The following is a 26,161-nucleotide window of genomic DNA, read 5'->3' as shown; positions in this document are numbered from 1 at the left end:
GTTAACATTAAGTGTTCTTTAATAGATATCAAAATAACATATTTGGCAAATGGTGTCTACAAAAGTCTATTCATATTAGACTGGCAAACCCAGCTTGGGAATCGCTGGGACTGCACTTTTGGTACAAAACTGTAAAGGCAGACCCTGTGAGGAGAGGCAGTTGTAGGTGGCATCTGTTGAATCTGAGTTAGTTAAATTTTGCACCATGTTTGCTATAGACTTGTAAAATTTGATAAAAACAGATAATAATGTATTTTTAAGGGGAAAATATTAAGCTACAACTTAATAAAATGCCCAATATAACTGTGGGTTGAAAAGTATGTTTGGGTATTGAACATTTCATGAACTCAAGTGATGATATTATATTTGAATTATTACAGATTGAAACAGAAGGTGAATTACAAGCTTTATGTAGTGATGTATATCCTAGATTTGTTTATTCTTCATTGATGGGTGATGATACGGAACTTATACCAGGTGGTCATAATATACCTGTCAGGTACGGCATTATCTTATATTATACAAACACCTGTCAGGTACGTCTATATCTTACATATACCTGTCAGGTATGTCATTATATTATATAAAAACACAGCATTATACCATACATACATATACCTGTCAGGTAGTCTTACACCATAACATATACCTGTTTGGTACCACATTATCATATATTATACACATAGGCGTACGGGGAAATTTTTGACTTGGGGGCGGTGGTGGTTGGTGCCCAAAAAATGTAGTTAGGTTCTTAGTATGTTACATAATAATAATAAATTCTCTGTTAAATTGGACACATTCAAGAACACAATAGCTTTTTTTATACAACTTTTACAAAATACAATTGTGTGCCCAAATTTTCCCAGCATTTGGTGCCCAAAATGGGGGGGGCGGCCGCCCCCCAGCCCCCCCAGCTCGTACGCCTATGATTATACAAACACTTGTCAGGTATAGCATTATCATACATATACCTGTCAGGTACATCTTATACCATACATATACCTGTCAGGTACATCTTATACCATACATATACCTGTCAGGTACATCTTATACCATACATATACCTGTCAGGTACATCTTATACTATACATATACCTGTCAGGTACATCTTATACTATACAAATACCTGTCAGGTACATCTTATACCTGATAGAAAGCAATCCTTAATTGCTATTGTACATAATTGCTTATTAAAATATTCTCTTTTCACTGGCTTGATTATAGTCAGTTCAATAAGTGACACTTTTTATTGTCAATCATTATGGAAATTTATAAAATAAAGTTTGTACTAATCAGTTATAATCTATATTATAGTTGGAACAATCGTCACAAGTATGTAGAAGCTATACGTAATCTACGGTTAAAGGAATTATTGAATGTAGGAAGAATGGAGTGTTTAAAGACAGGACTAGCATCTATTATACCAATACAGTTATTAAACCTATATACACCAACAGATCTAGAGATTAGAACATGTGGTTTACCAATTGTTAATTTACAATTCTTAAAGGTATTTAATTTATATCATTCATTGGTCTAGAATTATACTCCGCGTAAGTTTTCACTTTCACTTATCACACCAAAACAGTCCAAGATAGTATTATATTTGGCATTAGGTGCGTTAATTTAGTTAAAATAAAAGATTTTCTAAAATGTTTTTATGGTCCTATGATTCTATAAAAAAAGTTTTATGGCCCTATGATTTTTTAAAAAGGGTTCTATGGCCCTACAATTTTATAAAAAAGGTTTTATTGCCCTATGATTTAAAAAAAAAAACAACAACTTTTGTTAGGGCCCTATGCTTGTATAAGCAATATTTTATGCCCTGTAAATGAATGAAATGGGTTTAATGGCCCAATGTGTCTAAAATAAAGTCATTATTAATTGTGGTAACAAATTGTCAATATTTTCATAAATGAGACTGGGAAAGTCTTGCGATAAAATAATAAATAAAATATTTCCAAATATCAGAAATTATTAGCTATTTAAACTTTTCAGGGGTAGGGGGTGGATGGCCAAATGGTTAGCGAGTGCGCGTTGTATCATACATAAGGTCTGTCATTGAGTCAACTGGCATGATTTCAATTCCCCGGTTGTACGTGACAAGGAGTAGGGTCGCCTGTCCAATCTCGTGGGTTTTCTCCGGATCCTCCCGCTGCTAAAGACCTGTACGAGTAAGCGAACTATAGAAATAAAATTGAACCATATGTTAGTCCTGAAATGACCTACTTTGTGTTGAGTGGATGTTAAACCCTCTCTCTCTCTCTTTTTAAACTTTCCAAATTGTGAGAAATGGTATCAGGTGTTCTAGAAAGAGTGTGCTAATGTACATATTTTTTTATCTTCAGATGCACACTATGTATCAGATAGGATTAACAGATACAGATCCTCATATAGAATATTTCTGGGAAACATTAGAAAGTTTTACACCAGAAGAATTAGCTAAATTTATTAAATTTGCTTGTAATCAAGAACGAATACCTCAGAGGTGTCCGTGTCAAGATGGAGGATTAGAATCGGCACATGTTCCACCATATCCAATGAAGATTGCTCCTCCAGATGGAACAGGTAATAAACATCATAACTATTAGTAACGCTAGCTCAAAATATCTGATGTTGATATTGTTAGTAAAGCCAGCCCAAAATATCCTATGTTGATACTGTTAGTAAAGCTAGCTTAAAATATCCTATGTTGCCACTATTAGTAAAGTCAGTTGCCAGTTATTAATAATCCTTATATTGGCTGACACCATTAGTAAAGCCAACCTAAAATATCCTATGTTGAAACCAGGGCTTCCACTTTAAACTTTTAACTGTCAATCATTTTTGATAATAATAATACACAGAAACTTTACAATTTACATTCATTTTTCATGTTTTTATTTATAATATGGTATTGTGGATTCATGTGTCCAAACCACTTTGGCATAGTAGGACCAACATATCCTATGTTGCCACTATTAGTAAAGGAGGTCCACAATATTCTATGTTGACACTATTAGTAAAGCCAGCCCAAAAAATCATTTGCTGACGCTATTAGTAAAGCCTGTCCAAATTATCCTATGTTGACACTATTAGTAAAGCCAGTCCAAAATATCCTATGTTGACACTATTAGTAAATCAAGCCGAAAAGAACTATTGGAACTATTAGTAAAGTTAACCCCAAAATTTTACGAACAAGCACACTACAATTTAAAGAGTAAGCTATCAGATAATTATTAGATCACAAGAATGATATGGGACTGACTGTATTTATAAAATTTCATACATGCAGATATTTTTCTAAGATATGAAATCTAATTTTATTTCAGGTCCAGCCGATAAGCGTTACATTCGTGTAGAAACATGCCTGTTTATGATAAAACTCCCACAATACAGTAGTCAGGAAGTGATGTCAGACAGGTTACGATATGCGATCAACTGTCGTGAAGATCCTCTCAGTGGCTGAATTAAATGTTCAAATCCACCACAAGCCTTGTGATATTTCCGCTTACACAAAATTCAGCTTCAGTGCTTCATATTTTATCATTGTTTTTTTTTTATATATACAAAGCTTGAAGCTTATCATTGATTGTGAACACCGGTTTCATAGATCGTGAATACCAGTTAAATCTATTTAAGACAAGATATATCTTTAATTTTATATTTTTTGAAGATTTCATGAGTATATATAAAAAACGTTTTCACTCTTCTAAAAGATAAATATCGCGGTTGTTCTATTTGGAATATACACACAGTAATTTTACACGAGACTAAGGGCCAATATCTTATTGATGGTGGGATCAGTTGGATCTTATTGATGGTGGGATCAGTTGGTTTTATGCATAATTAGTTAACTAATGACAAGAATTTGATATTAAGAGTGCCTAATGTAAAATTAAACTTATATATTCTTTATATTTTTTCAATAATTTATAGATAAAACTGATTTTAACCAATGTTAACTTAGAAAATATTATCTTATCAGTCTAATATGTAATTAGGCAAAGACAAATGTCATAACATATTCAACATTTAAAATAATGTTCTAAGTTCATATGTGACCTGTCATAGCAAAATGAGTTGGATATTGTTAAACAAAATTCTTTATTGAATAGGGGGTTGGATGGCCGAATGGTTAGCACGTGTGTCATTGAGTCAACTGGCGTGGTTTCGATTCTCCGGTTGTATGCGACAAGGTGTAGGGTCACCTGTCCAATCTCATGGATTTTCTCCGGTTTCCTCCCACTGCTAAAGACCCCTACGTGCAAGCAAATTATTGAAAAAAAATTGAACCATATGTTAGTCCCGAAATGACCTGTTTGTGTCGAGTGGACATTAAACCCTGTCTCTCACTCTTTTTTTTTTTGAATATGATATTTTCATCATATTGTTTAAACTAATAATGTTCAAAATTTTGATTATAAAATATTATTGACAAGAAAACAATGTGTTCTATATAATGATTCCAGTGTAACCAGATATCATATCTATTAATAACTACAATTAACTGAAAGTTTATGCAAGGCTTTTGTTCAAATATTATGATGTGTATATTATATATACTAATAACATTTTGTTGATAATATGAGCTTTAAAGATGGGTTCCCGCGTACAAACTGGGTGATTTAATGGTATATATGGACCAAAAACATATTCAAACTAATTAATTTGTCATAATTATGCTTCAAATCCTTCTCAAACATTGTAATTGCTAAGGAATGCCCTGCTACTAAAATTCGATTAAACCAGGTCATGTTTACGTCACGTCTTGGGAGTCAGAGGAAAATTCATTGCATACATAAGACGATGTTGTCTTTAATCGCTTACTATTTATTACAAATATCGAATCCTAATTAAATTCTTGGATTATCCACTACCCGCGTCTTTTTCCGTCATTTTTATCTCAGAAAGTATTGTACGTCTAACTCTTCATAAAGTTTATCAACTTGTACATCAAGCACTCAAGGTTCGCTTGTGACCTTTGACATCACGCGTGCAGAAGTTCCTAATCGTCGGACTGTTGATTAGGGGAACCCTTACATTTTTGTCCTGTATACGCTCCATGAGTGTTTTTCGGGGAATCCAGTATTTTTCTAGTAAGATTGGATATCTCTACTTTCCATATATACCAAAATTGCCATACTTTTATTGGAAATAACCACCCGATAAATACTTTTCTGGGAACCCATCTTTAAACGATATAGCACTGTGTGTTCAAGCTTATCATTTTGAAGAATCTGTTCGTATTCTTGGCATTTTTGTAAAACATAAGATCTCTTTAGATTTACAGGTAGTTGTATGGTATCAAAATCCCAACAAAATATCAGACTGCTGTATAAAAATATAACATATATTGGCAGAGTGTACAACTAAATCTAAAACAATTTCATGCTTCACAAAATGTCTCTATTGTATTTAGTCTTGCTCAACCAGATTCTCAATCCAATATATATAATTAGATCACTCTTGACAACCTAGTCTATGACTTACATACTTTAAACAAACAATACTATTTGCTCAGAATTTAAAGTCAGTTTTCCAGTATAAATTAATGTGGCTTGGAGATAGGGGCGCCTTCTCAACCTCGTGGGTTTACTCCGGATACTCCGGTTTCCTCCCACAGGAAAGACCCCTGCGCGTGCGCTAAGATAATGAAAAAAAAAAGACAACTTGTCTGCGATATCACCTTCGGTGGAAGCGGACGTTAAACACTAACAACAACAATAAATTAATGACCTACCTGTACTCCAATCCATCTCTCTCTCTCTGGTTATCATGAATGACCTACTAGGGTAAATGTGTTATATTACTGAGTGGTCTGGTTGATGAAAATTAGCTATATTTTAATTAATGATGTATATAAATGTATATTATGAATGGTATTTTGTATGATAGTAAAACTGAATAACTAATAAAGCTATTTATTTGATTAGTTAATTAATTAATTATTGATTTATTTTCCTATAATATGTTTTGAGTTATTTTTTTTGACCATATATTTGGTAGTTTACTGTATATTATTATTATTATAGTATATTTTAGTTTATTATTATGACAACTCGTTAACTTTATATTATGTTTGTATATATAAAACATCTTTAAATTGGTTGTAAAGATTTTTATATTGTTATATTATTATCAACAAGTTTTTTGTTCAACCCCCAGATGTGTATTATATTTGACTAGCATCAAAGTGCTGAGTATAATGAAGGCTTTCTGCCACTAAGCTCCTTCCCCATTTGTTTATGTTGTTATTGAAGTGAAAATAGAATAATAAAATATATCAGTTGAAATATATATTTTTTATTTGTTACTTTTTAGCAGTCACGTACTTATAATACAGTTAAATGCAAAAGATGACTCCAACCCTCCCTCCACTGATCGTATCTTAATTTCTCCAACACTATCTATGATATAATATCACACTATTTAATAAAGTTAGTATATCACACTATGGTATTATTATATTATGGATATTATTTAATATCCGATGTAGACTCAATATTTTCTTGAGCAGTCTCCTCGAATCTACTGAAATATCTGTCCATGTAATGTACCGTCTCGAACACAACCTGTAAATACAGTAACAGTATATTCACTATAAACAATCATTCATGAAATAAAATGGGGTTTAACGTCCTACTTTTCTGCACCGATTGGGCTAATGAAGACTGGCTATGCTATGGGGGAAATTTTGCGTGGACATCAGCAATACGGCCTACTATTATATCGATTTACAACTGTCAAGGGATCTTTTAGGTGAACCCAACCTGTGTATGGAACTTGGGTTTTTATCCCATCCAAACAACTAGACACTTTTCTTGTCATGCCCTCCGACCTGCACAACTGATAAGGGGAAACTACGCTGGCAAATCACAATGCCAAATTGTACATTAATGTACAGTAATACATTTTTGGTGATCTCGTCTGACAGACATTATTAAAACAAGATTGGGTGAATTTGAAAAATATTAAAATATAGTAGACATTAAGTTGCCTGTATGTACATACCTCTACCATAATAAGTACTATAATCATCCATTCTAATCTAACATGATGTGTATCATTTAAATGACTACTTAATAATTCGGTTAATTCACAACAATGTTTTATTCTTTCATTTAAAACCTAGAATAATAAAACACAGACATGTGAATACAGAATACACCGCTAACAGCAACCTCAAATTGATCATTACCAGGTACTTCAAAAGTCAAGTATAGACTCATCTGTATGATTAATCACCGAGTTATTATTCTTGATTTATAAATCTTTAATTTAGCTTTGTGTAAGATTTAGATCGAGAGCTGCCCGCTCTTACTATAAATGTTCAAAAATAAACAATGAAAGATAGGTTGCCAGGCAACGAAACATACGCCCACAGCAGCTAAATCGTCCGAGCGGTCGACAAGGGTTGTCGCATATTTATTCCTTTGCAGGTAATTGGGGGCCTTTACAAGACAGTTCCATACAGATCAGATTATAATTTTTGCCGTTTGAGGGTTCACAAGGTTCTACAAACTGAAACAAGGGTCTGAACTATTGAAGTAATCTACAGAAATTGTGAAAATTTAACAGGCTTTTTTGTTTTACTAATTTAAATAATACATATAAATTTCATACAGATCAGATGATCATGTTTGTCATTCAAACATTCACAAGGTTCACAACCGCCATAACTCTAGAAATTATTGACGGAAATTGCTGAAATTCAATAGACCTCTGTTTCACAAACTGAAATGATGCATATAAATTTCATACATATCGGATGATAACTTTCATCAACGAGCCATAACAAGGTTGAACAAAGTGAAACAAAGGCAATAACTCTAGAAGTATTAAAAGGAAATTGCTAAATTCAATAGGATTCTTCTCTCTACTAATTTAAATGATGCTTGTAAATTTCATACAGATCGGCAGATAACTTTTGATGTTAGAGTGTTCACAAGGTTCAATAAAGTGAAACAAGGGCCATAACTCTAGACTTAATGAACAGAAATTATTGAAATTAAATAGGCTTCTTCGTTTCACTAATTTAAATCATGCATATAAATTTCACAACAATTGGGTGATAACTTTTGGCGTTAGAGTGTTCACAAGGTTCAATAAAGTGAAACAAGGGCCATAACTCTAGACGTAATAAACAGAAATTGATGAAATTCAATAGGCTTCTTCGTTGCACTAATTTAAATAATGCATATAAATTTCAGAAAGATAGGATGATAACTTTTGGGGTTAGAGTGTTCACAAGGTTCAATAAAGTGAAACAAGGGCCATAACTTTAGACGTAATAAACAGAAATTGATGAAATTCAATAGGCTTCTTCGTTGCACTAATTTAAATAATGCATATAAATTTCAGAAAGATAGGATGATAACTTTTGGGGTTAGAGTGTTCACAAGGTTAAACAAAGTGAAACAAGGGCCATAACTCTGAAGTAATAAACGGAAATTGCTGAAATTCAATAGACTTCTTCGTTTCCCTAACTTTAATATTGCATATAAATTTCACAAAGATCGGATGTAAACTTTTGGCATTAGAGCATTCACAAGGATCAATAAAGTGAAACAAGGGCCATAACTCTAGACGGAATAAATGGAAATTATTGAAATTAAATAGGCTTCTTCAACTCACTAATGTAAACAACATATATCAATTTCAAAACAACTGGATGATAACTTTTGGCGTTAGAGCGCTCACAAGAATTTGTGGACGATGGACGAACGGACCGACGGACCGACAGACGGACGGACGGGGGCGACGACAATATACGTCCACATTTCTATGTGGGCATATAAAAATGAGTATCAGCCAAATTACTTTATCCTGAGCGAAGTTATAAGTTTTCACAATATACTCTTGATTGTTAAACAAAATCTTGATTATCCATTTTTACATTAAATTATTAATTGGAAATTGTCTTTTAATCCCTTCAAAATCACAGCGGCCATCTTATGGTCTAGAGCAGTGATTCTCAACCAGTGTGCCGTAGCACACAGGTGTGCCACGAGATCTTCCTAAGTGTGTTGCGAAATTTTGAATGGCACACTAAGAATATGTGAAAAACCATGCGATCCCAATTGAGTATTCACTGGTGTCCACTGATAAGTTCATAGCTGTGTTTTCTTTATTTAGTTTGAGTCATTCTATGTGTCTATGACTAGTCTCTGTCTACGGATGTATTCCATCTGACTTACCATGTTTTTTTGAGCAAAAAATTCAAATATTTTTCATATATATTTAGCCAGGTGTACCGCTATTTTTTCATGTGTTCCAAGGTGTGCCGTTGGCAAAAGAAGGTTGAGAACCACTAGTCTAGAGAGTTGATTATAAGCTTGTCATGTGAATAAATAGTCTAAATAATAATTTATTTTATAACAATTGAAGACAAAATAAAGATCTGCAATAGGCAGATTTAGCTTTTATATAATGTATTACATGGTGCGCGTGAGCATGACATGAAGATAGGCGCGCCTTCTAAACCTTGCTGGTTTACTCCTGGTACTCGGGTTTCCTCCGACAGGAAAGACTCCTACCCATGAGCTAAATATAATAAAATAAGACTTGTCTGCAATATCACCCTCGGTGGAAGCGTACATTAAACCTTAAGAACAACAACCGGGTGAATGTCAGTTGATAAACCAACTAGGAAGACATCAATTGGACATATATTTTATTAAAAATACTACCTTAGTTCTTCTGGCTATAATAAGATGATTACAAACACGTTGATATAAAGTTTCTAATATATCTCGATCCCAGTAAAAGTCGGGTGTATCCAGTAAATCAGAACTCAGATTTATTTCATGCCTGAAAGAAAACATAGGTTGCCAGACAATTAACCATACATCCACTGTAATAATTTCTAAATAAATATGCATACTTAACAATTAGTCTGTTAAGAGACTAGTTTAAAAATTGTCTTGGAGGACAAGTCCCGGAGCCCCATTTTGTCCACGCTGTGCTCACAAGAATTTACCCATTTCATTCAATTCATAAAGACTAATAAATTTTACTCTGTGCAATTGCTCATAATCATACCGTAAAGCAAAAAGTTCTCCTGTTTTTCGTAGCACGTCTCTTCTTGACATTTTGATTTTTTTCCCATCTCGTAGATCCTATCAAATAAAAGTAAATTACTGGTATATGGGTAATATGATATTACTAATATCAATTATGATTTTGAACAGAGAGAGAGAGAGAGAGAGAGAGAGATGGGTGGTGTTTAACATCCACTTGACACAAACTAGGTCATTTCGGGACTAACATATGGTTCAGTTTAACTTCAATAATTCACTTGCAGGTAGGGGTCAATAGCAGTGGGAGAAAACTGGAGAACCCATAGAAGTTGGACAAGTGACTCCTTGTCACGTTCAAGCAGGTAATCGAAACACGCCACTTGACTCAATGACAGACCTTATGATCCAACACGCACGCGTTAACCATTCCGCCACCTATCCCCCTAATTTTTAAGAGAAAAGGCACACTGTTGTATAGGCATACAAGATCAATATCTTCATCAGTCTTACAGGTAGATTTAAATACAAAGATAGGTTGTCAGGCAACAAAACATATACCAACTTCAGCTAATTCATCAGAGCTGCCTATAAAGGTTGTCACATTGTGAATCTTTAGATCAATAAAAAGCAAATACTCTATACTGTAAAATATTGCATGCACGTTGACAAAATGTTATCATAATCAAAGACATTATTGACACGAAACTGTTGTAATTGTTATTCAACAGAACAATTTAAACAAAGAACATAAATAGAAAGCATCAGATGGCGACTTTCACAAGATCCTACAGAGTGAGCCATAACTCCTGAACCAAATACCAGTAATGGAAATTTTTGAAAAATGTGCCAAGCTGTTTTATTTCACTACTCTGATGATAAATTTTGTTACCTGAGAGTTCTCAAAATTGTGTGCCAGAGAGTTCTCAAAATTTTACATAGTGTTCAAGGGCAATAAGCCTGGAGTTGTGACATGTATGTACTATTTACATTTATGTACATACCTCTGTAACTTGTTCAATAGAAGATATAAAGGTTTCTAAAGAAGCTTCCCAAATTGCTAATTTTACTACAAAAAATATAATAACATTACATTTACATTCAACCAGCAAGGTAGCAAATACTTCTGTTTTCTGACCAGCAGACATTCAGGTCAACAGACTTTCAATGGAATATTGTCAGAAAAATGGAAATTCAGACTATAGCTATGTAGTGCAGTATTATAGACCAAACCAGTATAATTTTCAGTCCATCTTTTTGTGTGATGTTTTGGTGAAATATCAAAATTTAAATATTTGGAACTAAACGCTTTTGAGTAGAGCACCTAAGTTCTTTTTGTTTTTAAATTAGTTATTTTCCTGAAGAAATTGGAGGCAGGATTTTAATAGGTATTCCTATTGGTGCGGCATTAAGTGAACGTAATAAAGTACCTGATTGTGTTAAGGCATTTGAACAGGTATATTTCTCTAGATTTAATTCTTCATTAGTTTTATTGACAGTACATAAATTAATTTTATCTCCGGATAGATCTGTTATTCCTCTGCAATATAAAAATATAAGGTATTACACACAATGATAGTTACATATATAATACATACATAACAATTTCTGATGACCTAATTTATGCATAAATTTAAATTTATAAATGTAAAAATGGTTCACCAATATAATCTATTTGACTTACTCAGAAAGTTGAAATTCCATTCGTTCATTTTCATGCAGTGAAAGACTAATATCATATGGGTCTTCACAATGTTTCTGTACAAATCGTATAACTTCATTTCTCTGAAATAAATAATGGGTGAACAGCAATATTACACAATTTTGTGTGGAGGTCAAAAAATTGTTTTCTGGATGTATGGAAGCAATTAAATCAGACGTTTAAACTCAAAATATATAATTTTTAAAATTATGACATTAATTATTGGCAACCAAGCATCAAAATGATCTTATTTATAAATAATAATCATGCAAACAGTGAATATAGACCAAGTCATTAAATATTCCAGATGTCTTCTTAGGGGTTTGAATGGCCAACTGCTTTAATGTGTGCTCTTTATATCAAAAGATTTGTCTTTGAGTTAAGTGGTGTGATTTCAAATCCCTGCTTGTATTTGACAATAGAAATAGGGTCGTCATTCCAATCCTGTCGAATTCTCTGTGTACTCTAGTTTTTCACTCACTGCTATAGACCCCTACGTGCAAGCAAATTAGTGAAATAGAAATGAACCATATGTTAGTCCAGAAATGGCCTAGTTTGTGTAGACTGGATGTATAAGCCCATTTCTCTCTCTCTCCCTCTTGGTGGGTTAAAATTGCATTATATGTATATTTCTTGGATGCATAAAGTTTTAAAATTACCTCAGTGGTAGGTAAATTCCAAAATACAACCGACCCTTCTCTGAAAACAAAATAGACCATTTTAATAAATATAAAAACTTAAGTAACCAAATGTAAAATTTAACAACTTTGGAATTAGATATTAATAATTTAAACATACATTATGCAAGACCTAAATCTTCCTATTGCAGGTCTTTCTTCAGGCCTGAAATGTTTTCTAAATTATTAATTAGACATTAATTAACTGATTCAGGCCATAATCAACTCTCGATGGCATTGGATTTCTCTGATATTAAATAGATTAGAACGGTTCACACACATTTTGATTTAATCTAAAAATGGAGGAGCGGGACTTCGGACAACGAGTACGGTGGTTGAAATTATTGCACACGTCTTATCAAACCTTCAAAGGCTAATATCTTTGCTCGCAATAGAGTAATTTGAATGAAATTTTCAAATTATTCATTTTACATGATCTATTTTCGAACTATTATAGCAAGAATGGCTAGCTCTTTATCTAAATCTTACCTAAATCTTACATAATGTATCTTTAAATAGTAAAATAAAATATGTGTACAATAAACTTTGTTTCATGACCCCTCACCAAGGATGGAAATAGCAGTTAAAGATGACATGACAAAATAACAGTCACTACTGAATTAATACCTGACAGAAAAAATATTTATCTGTTCTAGACAAAATGACAGGAACTAATGGGTTTTATGCTTGACAGGCGCCTTGCATGTCTTCCCAGCTCACACCAAACTTAGGCTTCCTGTCTACAGTTAGCTCTGATTAAAAACAGACACTAAGCTAGTTAACCAACATTTTAAGTCCTAAATCGACCTTTTTAGTCGAAAACGCTGTGTATACTTCGAGAATTTTGCTGAGTATTTATTCTGCTTCCATTTAATAATATTGAAAAAGTTTATTTAGTCTCTGTATGTATGACAGGAATGGAGTAGAAACGCATTACGAAACAGTATATTAATTTTTGTATATGGTGACCATTTAGGGTAGAGATCTATTCTTAAAGAATGAAGTAGATGGATCTCCGTGTGCAGAATGTTTCTAGGTTTGTCTCTTATATTTTTTCAGCACAGGCTGATAAGCATTCAATTATGATATTTCATATATCACAAACTTACTTAAAAAAAAAAATTTCTCTGCTATTTCCATTCACAGCATAATTAGCTTTCACATAGATGGCATTATCAACATCTGAAAAACATGTAATTCTGTCTAATTACACAGGTTCTAACAAAACTGTATTTAGTATTCAAGAAACCATAAATGTTTAAACATGACAATTAAGTTTATTCATCAGAAAATCATGAAATAATGACATGACTTTACACTTCTTGTCAACACACATTATATCTTTCTGATTCTGAATCACTGTAAATCCAATATCACAACTTTATGATAACATTTTGTCAATCACTTGTATACATTTCAAGAAATTTGCCTACAAAACCTGTTAATTGTGAAGTAAATTGTACTCCAGGGCACTTAGCACCCATGGCCCACTGATCAAAAACCATCATGACCTGTACCATGTCGGCCTTTGATCTACAGGGTATTCAGTCACCGAAACACCCAGTGAAAAAATTCATCTCACCTGCAGGTAATTCTAATTGATTATATAAACCTTGAATTTCTAAGGCTTTCCGTAATTCATCTAAATATATTTCTTCTCCTACTGCATATGCTGTCACTTTAAGCATCTCCTGAAAATAAATTATCTCTTCAAATATCATCTCTTATTGTTTTTATTTAAACACACAAATAAGAATAAGGCATAAAAAAAAACTTTTGGTCACTAATGTATTGGCCAAAGAGATTTTGAACCCAAACCCATTATCTCCCAATAATACCATAGCACCTATTAAACCTCTGGCTAAAATGTGTCAAGTACATGTATGCTCACATCCTTTTAACCTGCACAGAAATGTAACAGTTACAGAATGTCAGGCAGGCTTGTTTCCAATCTGGATTGTTTGTACTTAACATTTATATATTAGGTTTTTTTTATAGAAAACTATAGTTCAATTTAGAGGAATCTGCCAAGATTGTGAAATTGTCAAATATAGCCTCAAAACGTGCAATTATAAATACTACAGCACAGTTTCCAGGTACCTCTGGTATAGGGAATTATAATTCTATTTGATAGCAATTTTTATAATACACAATCAAATTTAATTAATCTTCTCTTCTGGTCGTCATTGTTTTCCAAGAACGAAGGATGGAATCTAAAAGTTATTAACCTGGTCACCAAGGCCACTTGATGGTTTTCTTCTTGTTGGTCGTTTGGCTGTTATCATTTTAGCAGTTTGTTTTAAATTCACATCAGTACCAAATTGAATTGTTCGGATTCCTGTCCAAAAAATGGGCTGCTGGACAGAGCACAGTTGCACAGGTTTTAAAACAGACCGAGAGCTGGTCACTGAATGGATTTTTCTATGTCCTGGGGGCAGAACTAATCGTCTATTATTTTGTGCAATGGTAATACATTTTGAACACTGTCTTATGAAAGGATATGGTCTAAAAGATTTAAATAACATTGTTAATTCTGATGGAATCATTAATTATTTCATTATCTTTAATTCTACTTTTTTTTCAATTCTGGGACAAACTTTGGTGTTGTTCAAGCTGATGTAAATCATCATATAATCAACTGCTCAACGTTTTCTTTGATTCAAAAGTTGCCTGACTATTTCTCCACTAATATTCACAGATAAAACTTCATGACATCAAACGATTCATATAATTTCTAATAAAATATATTGTGAGACGTCTCAGCCCTTGAATACTTCAACAACAGTCACACATGGTATAAGGGGCGGCAACTCTAAATAATATTTTGGTTAAAGGGAAATAACTAGATTTAAGAAATAAATATTGATTTATAACGGAAATTCAAAAATACTTCTAATGTGCCCATTATAGAAATACGTATATTGATTCAGAAATGCACGTGTGAAGTTTGATACACGCATTTGCTCTGTTTTAGAAAATTAATAACAGGTACTTGTATATTTCTGTCTGGATGTCCGAGACCGGCTTAATTGCAGACTGTCATATCCGGTTGAAAATAAACATTTCAAGTAAATTAGCTTCCAAGACAAGAGGTAACTTATTTATCTTTTTCATCATCTTCTTGTTGGGTATTTGAGCAAACTTTGTAAAAAAACTTTTAATAAGAGATGAAATATTGTGAAGAAATGTTAATTAAATCATTATTTGCCGGCTTTATTTATTTCTGATGAAAAGAACACCACCTCTCCTAACTCTAGCCTCTAGCCCTAGGGCCTACCGTCACCGTGCTGTCATCCAAACCGATCAGGAGTGATTCACTGATTGAGTGAATATTCTCTAGGCTCTACAAATTAAATTCTCAAACATATTTTTCAAGTATTAGAGATATAAATAAAGCTGTTTAAAACATATCTGTATAAAAAAAATTTCCTACTTAAAACAAGTTGAAGGTGGCACTAGCTGGCACCATTCTGCCCTGTCCAGACGTCCGACCTATGTAAACAATGCGTGTGCTACAGACGCCAGTGATCATCAAAGTGTGATGTGATGTCAAACTTAAAATGCAGTTGAACTTTTAAAGGTCATGCCCCACAGCGGTAGAAGAAGGCTTTTGCATTACCTCTCAGAAACAGATAGGTTGTCATCATGATGTACTATGTAGGCCTATCCTATCCTATAGTCCAAAAGGATAAGCTACCGGTGCAAAATATCTTAGAATCAGAAACAGTATTCCTACTTTTTACTACTCTACTCTTCTCAGTTCTCAGTAGCAAATTTCTGTTTCAATCGTGCATGAGCTATTGTGATTCACTCCAGCACAAATTGAAAGAAAACATCTAAACCTTCCAACAGTGAGTGATTCATGCTTCATTCTGACACTCTGTTATGTTATTTGTTATGATTAGAATGGTTAGTAATCAAGAAAACAGTTGTTTAAATTTCAGTCAGCAAAGTTAATTGTTATTAAATTTTTTTTTCCATTTAACAATTTTATATTTCGTTTCTATTTTAAAGGTTAAATCATTCATCTAGTCATGGCATTAACAATAGAGAGATTATTAGAAGATGCTCATCTGTTGATAACAAGATTAAAAGATCATGATGCTACAGCTGATATATTAATATCTAATACACAGACCTTACATACTAGAGTAGATGGTATGAAACAGGTAATTAGTTATATTACAGTTTTACTTATAAAAGAATAGGATATTTAAACACTGGCATCCCTAAACCTCAGTGGTATAAATAAGTCTTTCTTTTTCAGTTTTCACTTTGGCTTAAAGCATCAACGTGCTGGAAGGAATAGTCATTGACCTTTATTTAATTTAATTCTTGTTGACTACAGCTAAATAACTATTTCCAGACCTGTTCTAGATGATCAAAGCAATAAACATTTGGCCCAGATGTTAGTAGATAGAAATGAATTAACACACAATCATTGGCTAATGATCTTAGAAATCAAAAAATTGAAATGAAATGAAAAGGAGTTTAACATCCTACTGTTCTGCTCCGAACTGGGCGAATTACAACGGGCATACGCCATACAGTGTGCTATGAGGGAAATTTTGGCTTACTCTTATATCGAATTCCAACTGTTAAGGAATCTTTTACGTGCACCCCAATGTGTACATAGGACCTTGTTTTTTTCGTTCCATCAGAACGACTAGACAGCTGTCCATTCTTCATCACTGACAAGGGGGAACTAAGCTGGAAAATCTGGATGAACTTTCTCGACCAATGCAGGGATCGAACACCCGACCTCCAGGCTAACAAACCAGCGTCTAACCCACTTAGCCACCGTGACCCCCGAAGAAATCAAAAAGATGGTGACATGAAATAAATAAACAGTAATGGAAACTCTAGATGTCCATAAAAGGATTGATCAATTTTAATATTCTCTTAAAGAATATTATTTTGGTAATATTACCTTTTATTGTATATGATCTGCAAATCTTTTAGTCTGGAATATTCATGAAATAAAGTATGGAATTGTTTTTTTAGTATCAAGATGATATCACAGAACTAAATGAAATTGCCAAACATAGACCTCGATCAACACTGGTATTGGGTATAGCACAAGAAAATCGGCAGATAAGAGAACTTCAACAAGAAAATCATGAATTACAGATGTCCCTGGAAGATCATCAGTCAGCATTAGAACTTATCATGCAGAAATATCGAGAACAAGTGGCTCAGTTAATACATGGCAATAAAGTAGAAGCTATAATAGCTAATAGATCAGAAAGTTCTAAGGTAAAGAATTTTAAGGGATATTCAGCAGAGCTCTCAAATAACACAATGTGTTTTTGAGTATTTACCTTCAGGTTTTTTTCAGTATTTAGGCGCTTGTTGGAAGCTGACATTTAAGTTGTTAGATAAATGGAAAAACTTCAGGCATTGTGTACTAGAAATTGGAAAGACACTTGAGGTTTGTCATTAAGTCAAGTGCTTCGCTTTCAATCCCAAGCTTGTACATGACGAGAAGTTGGGTCCCCCGCCCTGCCGTGGGGGGGGGGGGGAGGTCACTGCATCCTATGTTTTTTTGCTGATGTCAAGGATCTCTAATAATTGTCCTGAAATGACCCAGTTTCTGTCGAATGGATGTTAAACTCCATATCGCTCGCTCTTCAAATCGATTTATAAACAATTTAATTTGTGTAAATATGTGTGTTTTCAGGATGTTAAACTTCATATCGCTCGCTCTTCAAATCGATTTATAAACAATTTAATTTGTGTAAATATGTGTGTTTTCAGGATGTTAAACTTCATATCGCTCGCTCTTCAAATCGATTTATAAACAATTTAATTTGTGTAAATATGTGTGTTTTCAGGATGTTAAACTTCATATTGCTCGCTCTTCAAATCGATTTATAAACAATTTAATATGTGTAAATATGTGTGTTTTCAGGATGTTAAACTTCATATCGCTCGCTCTTCAAATCGTAATGCCGCTTGATTTATAAACAGTTTAATATGTGTAAATATGTGTATTTTCAGGAAGACGTAACAAATTTATTAAGTAAGATACATGAGATGGCCGCTGTCATGAAAAAAGCTGTGGATGTTGACGAAGAAATGTCAACTAAGGAATATGAAGAGTTAACCAAATTAAAAACAGAGAATCAAACCTTAAGAGAAATATTAGAGATTTGTACAACATCTAAAGATAGAATAGTACAAGATGAGGATACAGAAGATAAATCATCTCAAACAGAAAATACTTGATTTATTTCACAGTCTTAATTTATAAATTAGAAAAATTGATCGGAGAAACTTCCGAAAATTCAAAAGCTGAAAATTGGGATTTGTTTATCTGAAATGCAGCTTAGAAAAAATTTGGTTTATAAAGTTTGGGAAAGCAGCAGAATTTTTATTTATTTACCTATATCTGATTTTTTGATTGTTGATCAGAAAATATAATTTGATATATCAAGTTTCAGAAATCAGCAGAATCTTTATTTATCTGACCCTTTGAAACACACATTAGGTAATATAATTTGGTATAATAAGTTTGAGAAAGCAGCAGAGTTTTAATTAATTATTTGACCTTTTGAAATACTGTACAGATTAGGGAATTTTGATTATATGGCTTATTGAAATGCAGATTAAGAAATATTATTTAGAGTATCAAGTTTGTTGAGTTTTTGTGAAACTGTCTTTATATCAGGCATCTGTTAAGTGTGTAATGTATTAGATGCTGTGTGTTTAGAAAGTTTCTTTTGACAAAAATATAAATAGCAAGGACTATTTTCTATAATATATATGACATTATTTTCATTACACATATTTTATTTGATGTATATACTGGTAGCTTTACATGATATTCTAGCCAATGGTAAGGTGTTCCTGCTTACTGCAACTACTTATATCAGTGCCGGAAAGTGTCAGATTTAGATGTAGAGAGGTGACAGGCTATTCCATTTATGATGCCCCTCCCCATGTGTTTTAAACACAATTGAGCAAAACCGAGGATAATGATGGACGTTTAAAACTACAGTGCATGTAACAAAGGCATATGATAGTATCAAAAAAAAAATACACTTGGCCAGGGGTCCGTTTAAGAGTTAGGTCTTGAGGTCCTAGGTTTCCATATGCTACGGTGAATCTGAGTCTTATTTTAATATGCAGGAACAAATTCATGCTTTGTCAGACACAATTCGCGTGTGGTGCCTGTTATTTTCTCAGTCACAGATTTTCCCATTTTTTTGTTTTTGTTGATATATTATATACAACCCTGGCCAAAAGTTCAAAATGTCAAGTCCAACTTCAGTAATGCCTGAAATAATCTGAAGACATTTACCATTTTATTAGGGAAAAATATTTTATAATATTGTAATGTAAGAGATTAATGTAAATATCACATATATCGGGAAGTGGGGGGGGGGGCATTTTGTATATATTTTTGTTATTGGGTCATTTGGGTGTTTAGGTGGACAGAATATCTTGTGTAATTTTTGTATGAATAAAAGATATCTAATGTCTTCCTGGTTTTGTTCCTGATATTCAATTAAAGTTACAATTTCAAATTTTCTAAGAAAGTCAAAACATGATTAATAATTATTTCTATGTCTTTTGCTCAATAGGTTGTCAACTCACTATTATACGATCATAGGTTATCTTTCTCACATTTAAAAATCTTCACACTGGAAATAATAACACAATTACCTACCTTGTTTTTCTATTCCCTACCATGGAATAGCTTATCTTCAAATGTTTGAATTTGAAGTTGAAAATGATATTTTTGCCAATTTCTCAACTGGCAATAGTGAATTATAGGATTAATAGGATTATTCTTTAACAAGGTAGGACTGTTTATAGATACCATCTATTTTAGGGCTTTATTTTAATACATTTTAAAAATATAACTTAAAAATATGAAATTGTAACTTTTGTAAATTGTAAAGTCAACCAGATTGGGTAGGGGTGGGGAGAGCTAAATTCTCATCTACATAAAACAAGTGGATGTAAGTAGTTGATTATTCATTCTTACCAAGAGGAAATCACTTTGCTATACTTTACTTTAACTGGATTAAATGATGGCTGTATTCTGGAGAGGGAGGGAGAAATGTGGTTTAACGTCCACTCGACACAAACTAGGTCATTTCGGGACTAACATATGGTTTAATTTTATTTCAATAATTCGCTTTAGCAGTGGGAGGAAACCGGAGGACCCGGAGAAAACCCACGAGGTTGGACAGGCGACCCTACTCCTTGTCATGTACAACCAGGGATTCGAAACCACGCCAGTTGACTCAATGACAGGCCTTATGAATACAGCACGCACATGCTAACCATTCGGCCATCCAACCCCCCCTGTATTCTGGAAGCAATGGTAACAAGCATCAGACCATTAACCATTCCTACATTTAGACAGCAAAAATGGAAGATTGTTTTAGAGTGTTCTCAAGGAATTGTACAAAACAGAAAGATGGGCGGAGTGAATGTCACTGTACAACCAAAATGGGGCGTATAAAAATGACCGTATTTTGGGGTTTGAACTAAAAGATAATGATCGTTTAAATATAAACTCCATGAAATGGGGTTTAAGGGCCCTACTTGGCTAATGCCGAATAGTTAGCGAGTTGTATCATTAGGTCTGTGAGTCAACCGGTGTGGTTTCAATTCCCGGGTTGTACATGACAAGGAGTAGGGTTGTAGGGTTGCCTTTCTAACCTCGTGGGTTTTCTCCGATCTCCTCCCACTGCTAAAAAAAGGATAGGTTGCCAGGCAACGAAATATACACCCACAGCAGCTATATTGTCCGGGCAGTCAACAAGAGTTGTCGCATATTTTTACTTTTTTCGGTAATGAAACATTTATAATACATTAAAATCTGATTAAGAGTAACAACTAATTAAGCAATTATCAGAAACCCATTAGAATTTGTTTGGTTTTTATAAAGTTCTGCCCCATGCTAACATTTAGTATATGAAACTTTTAACATCATGGATTTAGCTGTTCAAGTCATTAAGATTCATTGAAAATCAATATACTTGTTCGTCTCAAGACCTTAAACTCTGTGTATCAATCTGAAGTCAATCGGATGATAACTTTAGCCTCTAGAGCGTCACAAGATTTTTCTAAGTGATCAAGGGCCATAACTCTGGCAGTAATTATCCAAAATCGTTGAAAATCAATATGATTCTTCATCTCATGGACTCAAACACTGTGTATAATTTAAAGACAATCGAATATTAACTTTAGCCTATAGAGCGTCCACAAGATTTTTCAAAGTGATCAAGGGCCATAACTCTAGCAGTAATTATCGGAAATCACTGAAAATCAATAGGCTTCTTCGTCTCATGACCTTAAACACTGTGTATAAACTTAAAGTCAATCGGATATTAACTTTAGTCTCTAGAGCGTCCACAAGATTTTTCAAAGTGATCAAGGGCCATAACTCTGGCAGTAATTATCGGAAATCGCTGAAAATCAATAGGCTTCTTCGTCTCATGACCTTAAACACTGTATAAATTTAAAGTCAATCGGATATTAACTTTAGCCTCAAGAGCATCCACAAGATTTTTCAAAGTGAACAAGGGCCTAACTCTGGCAGTAATTATCAGGAATCGCTGAAAATCAATAGGCTTCTTCGTCTCATGACCTTAAACACTGTGTATAAATTTGAAGTCAATCTGATATTAACTTTAGCCTCTAGTGCGTCCACAAGATTTTTCAAAGTGATCAAGGGCAATAACTCTGGCAATATTTATTAGAAATCGCTGAAAATCAATAGGATTCTTTGTCTCATGATCTTAAACACTGTTTATAAATTTAAAGTCAATCGGATATTAACTTTGACCTCTAGAGCATCCACAAGATTTTTTGAAGTGATCAAGGGCAATAACTCAGGCAGTAAGTATCGAAAATCGTTGAAAATCAATAGGCTTCTTCGTCTCATGACCTTTCCTTAAACACTGTGTATAAATTTAAAGTCAATCGAATCGACGGACGGACGGACGGGGGCGACAACAATATACAACCACATTTCAATGTGGGCGTATAAAAACCTACGCGCAAGCAAATTATTGAAATAAAATTGAACCATGTTAGTCCTGAAATGACCTAGTTTGTGTCAAGTGGACCTTAAACCCCATTCCTCTTTCTCTCTCTCTGGACATCAAAGGATTATATATTTAACTATGGGTGTTGCCTTTTTGAATTTGATGGTTTATTTTGTATATATTTATAATGTGAGAGATAATTAAAATATGACCATAATAATGGCCACACCTAAATGAAGAATCTGACATTACATTAAAATCATTTGGCGGAAATAGTAATTTGTAATCATATGAATAAACTTCCGTTTCTGAATATAACTACTTCAGATTACTTCCTGAATGTCAACAGGAAGCAAAACAAAATCCATCATAACAATTTATTACATATAATTTATTCATTATAACAATACACTTCCTGTTACAAAAATGAAAAACAAAAACCCAAGAGGGCTAACATAGCTAAATGTGTTTTATTAATTTACAATATTATTTTTGTGATTTAAGGGTCTCGAGTGAGACATTGCGTAATATATTGATAACTTAAAGCGATAATTTCATATTTTCTAAGAAAGTCAAAACATAATTATTTCTATGCCTTTTGCTCAATAGGTTGTCAACTCACTATTATACGATTATAGGTATTATTCTCCCTCTTAAAAATCCTTTGACCCCGGAAATAATAACACAATTACCTCCCTTATTTTTCTATTCCCCCCCCCCCATGGAATAGCTATCTTCAAACGTTTGAATTTAAAGTTGAAAATGATATTTTTGCCAATTTTTCAACTGGCAATAGTGAATTATAGGATTATTCTTTAACAAGGTAAGACTGTTTATAGATACCACCTATTTTTTAAAATTTATTAAAATAAAGCCTTAAAAGGCTTCATTTTAATAAATTTTAAAAATATAACTTAAAAATATGAAATTTCAGCTTTAAAATACATATATTGTCCGATACGCTCATCTCCATGAAATCTTCCTGTCCAATATTTTATTTAATATTCCATAATGTAGGTTGGCATGTTGCCCAGACATTATTTTAAATGGCATGTTGCCCAGACATTATCTTAACATCAAAGAATGACGTCACATCTGTATTTTCAGATCATATAGTGCTCTGATTATATAATAATAATATCTTTATTCAAGTACTTTGTGGCCAATGGTTCAAAATGTATACAATATGTGCCTTGATTATAGAAGAAATTATAGGTGTAAATGATATCACAGATTATTATTTTAATTTTAATTTAAATATCTCTATATTCTTTTTCAAATTGTTCTTGACCCATTCATATAGGGCACAAGTAAATATTTTTATAATTCTGCAATCAGCAAGGTAGGTATATATATATATATATTATATATATATATATATATATATATATATATCACATTTCAAAGAAATCCATCCAGATATTATGGAGACAAATTTTTCAAACAAATCTTATTTTGAAATTCCTTATTACAAGCTATATAGTTTCCATGGACGGTCAAATATCAACAAGTGATTCGTAATGTCCACTTTTCACCTGATAGCTGTATAATTTAGCAAGTTTCAACAAAATTTAAAGTTTTGGTGGAATGTCAATATCAAGTGATCCTGAATTTCCACTGTTCTTCCTTTTTGCTTAACAATCTAGTACGTTTCAACGAAATCTAAAAAGTTCTAGACATGCAGAGGGTTTATAAGGCTTGTGAACTAAGGAACTGGAAGGATAATATACATGACATGTATGATGTACTATAAAAATCTTATCTATTTACATTGAGCTGAAGGAAGCTCTGGTGGATCAGCAAATAAGACACTGGCTTGCTTACCAGGAGGTCTCAGGGTTTGCTCCCGGTGTTGGCGAGCAAGGGAGGGCAGGCAAGAACAGTCCTTCAGATTGGAAGAAAAACAAAGGTCGTGTGAACACACATTGGCGTGCACGTAAAAGAACCTTTGACAGTTTGAATTCCAAATAAGAGTAGACAGTAGCGCCACTGTCCGTGCAAAATTTTCCTCATAGCACACTGTACGACTAAAGCTGTCATCATAGCCCAATTTGTGCAGAAAGTAGGATGTTAAAATACATTTCATTTCATTTCATTGAGTTCAAATTATATATCAACATCTTAACATGTGGTATAATATTTTAAATAATTAATTATATAGATATGTACTGCACATTATTATTATAATTCGATTAATAATGATTTTGTTTCAACTAAAGATACACCCATAGCAGCTAAGTCACATTTTTAATCTTTTGTAAGCAATGGCAGCATTTACAAGACACTAAAATTTAATCAAGGGCAACAACTTATGAAGGAATTATTAAAAATAATTACAATTGGATAGGCTTGCAGCTAGTTCTTCCAACAGCTAACACAACATATCATCTATAGCTGTTCGAGTTAACAGAAATTTATGAAAATTAATAGGGTTTTTTTTGGTCACATTAATAGAAACAATGTGTTATGTCAATTGGCTTATAACTTTAGTCTCTGGGGAGTCTACAAACAGTTGCTGTCGATGGACCAATGGACGGACAGCCATGGGTGACGGCATATACAACCATATTTCAAGGTGGGTGAAAAAAAAAAAAAATACAAAATAAATTTAGTTACAAAAGATAATAAATATGAAGCTTTTGTGCAAGGAATTTTCCTGTTCGATAAATAAATGATAAGCAGGGCTCGTTGATCACATCTAATGCAATATACATATTTGTACATTTTACTACATCTATTAGCATTGGAATAGTTATATAAACTAATAAATAATCTAAGCACGTATAATGATGAGACATTCTATTAAAAGAACATATTAGCACTAATGATGATAAAAAGATTGGTCACATTCAAAGACATGTTTTGATAAAGTATCAAAGCCACTGATTGTTATTCCTTAAAAACTACAAGATCGTGAAAGTTTAATCACTAAAATGATTATCGTGAAAGTTTCATCGCTAAAATGATTATTATCATGAAAGTTTCATCTCTAAGTAATATGATTATCGTGAAAGTTAATTGCTAAATAGATTATTGTGAAAGTTTTATCTGTTAATAGATTATTGTAAAAGTTTTATCTGTTAATAGATTATTGTGAAAGTTTCATCTCTTAATAGATTATTGTGAAAGTTTCATCTCTAAAATGATTATTATCGTGAAAGTTAAATTTCTAAAATGATTATCTTGAAAGTTTAATCTCTAAATAGATTATTGTGAAAGTTTTATCTCTAAAATGGTTATTGTGAAACTTTTATCTCTGAATAGATTATCGTGAAAGTTTAATCTCTAAATAGATTATTGTAAAAGTTTATTGTGGAGTGAGGAGTTACCAGTATTGGGTCCTTAAACAATTTGTCTTGTTTTATATATGTATACATACTATTTGCAAGATACTTCACAAAATCAATATTAAATAATTTATTACAAAATATCCTATATACACTTTACAAAGAACTTACATAGTACAAAAATAGAAAGCTATTGTCTAAACACTCATTTTCATTCTTCCAATTAGATATACAGTAACTTTGTTTACTAGATTTACTTTATACATAGCAAGTATAGCAGTAAGTATTGTTCACAGCAGAGCATGGCTTCCATGTTGATCGTATATGATGGTCATGACTGAGGGCTATGGAAAATGACCAACACTGGATCTGACCCATCACGATACCCTACCATAAATAAAATAAAAACCCATGCAATAAGAATTTAATTTGTAAAGTTTTCATGTGTTATCAAAAATGACCGACTATGAAAATGTTGAAGTGGAAGCCT

At 32.9% G+C, this 26,161-nt stretch overlaps 3 protein-coding genes across 3 annotated transcripts in view; 2 read left to right on the top strand and 1 right to left on the bottom strand.

The window, feature by feature from the left end:
* The window catches only part of LOC126824594 (probable E3 ubiquitin-protein ligase HECTD4), a 69,155-nt gene extending 62,876 nt beyond the window's left edge, over positions 1-6,279 (top strand). Inside the window, exons 63-66 of the mRNA XM_056102038.1 lie at positions 381-499; positions 1,315-1,510; positions 2,349-2,568; positions 3,312-6,279. Of these exons, the coding sequence (XP_055958013.1) occupies positions 381-499; positions 1,315-1,510; positions 2,349-2,568; positions 3,312-3,448 (672 nt within the window). The 3' untranslated portion in view covers positions 3,449-6,279. The remainder of the gene's footprint in view (positions 1-380; positions 500-1,314; positions 1,511-2,348; positions 2,569-3,311) is intronic.
* A 90-nt stretch (positions 6,280-6,369) lies between these two features.
* Positions 6,370-15,174, bottom strand: LOC126824601 (required for meiotic nuclear division protein 1 homolog). Its single transcript, XM_050553861.2, has 11 exons — positions 14,606-15,174; positions 13,960-14,068; positions 13,487-13,559; positions 12,360-12,399; positions 11,683-11,783; positions 11,429-11,538; positions 11,003-11,067; positions 10,024-10,100; positions 9,672-9,792; positions 6,994-7,110; positions 6,370-6,554 (listed from the first exon to the last, which is right to left on the bottom strand). Exons 1-11 carry the CDS (start codon positions 14,921-14,923, stop codon positions 6,459-6,461), a joined length of 1,227 nt encoding a protein of 408 aa, XP_050409818.1. The 5' UTR covers positions 14,924-15,174; the 3' UTR covers positions 6,370-6,458.
* Positions 15,175-15,331: 157 nt separating this feature from the next.
* LOC126824607 (FGFR1 oncogene partner 2 homolog) lies at positions 15,332-19,810 on the top strand. The gene is made up of 4 exons (XM_050553869.2): positions 15,332-15,469; positions 16,392-16,546; positions 17,382-17,633; positions 18,378-19,810. The coding sequence occupies exons 2-4, from the start codon at positions 16,412-16,414 to the stop codon at positions 18,603-18,605; spliced, it is 615 nt and encodes a 204-aa protein (XP_050409826.1). The 5' UTR covers positions 15,332-15,469; positions 16,392-16,411; the 3' UTR covers positions 18,606-19,810.
* The last annotated feature ends 6,351 nt before the right edge of the window (positions 19,811-26,161 follow it).

This window comes from Patella vulgata, chromosome 6 (genome assembly GCF_932274485.2).
Source record: "Patella vulgata chromosome 6, xgPatVulg1.2, whole genome shotgun sequence".
Lineage (NCBI taxonomy): Eukaryota > Metazoa > Mollusca > Gastropoda > Patellidae > Patella > Patella vulgata.
The sequence above is the reverse complement of the archived record's forward strand: the minus strand, read 5'-3'. Positions and strand labels throughout refer to the sequence as shown.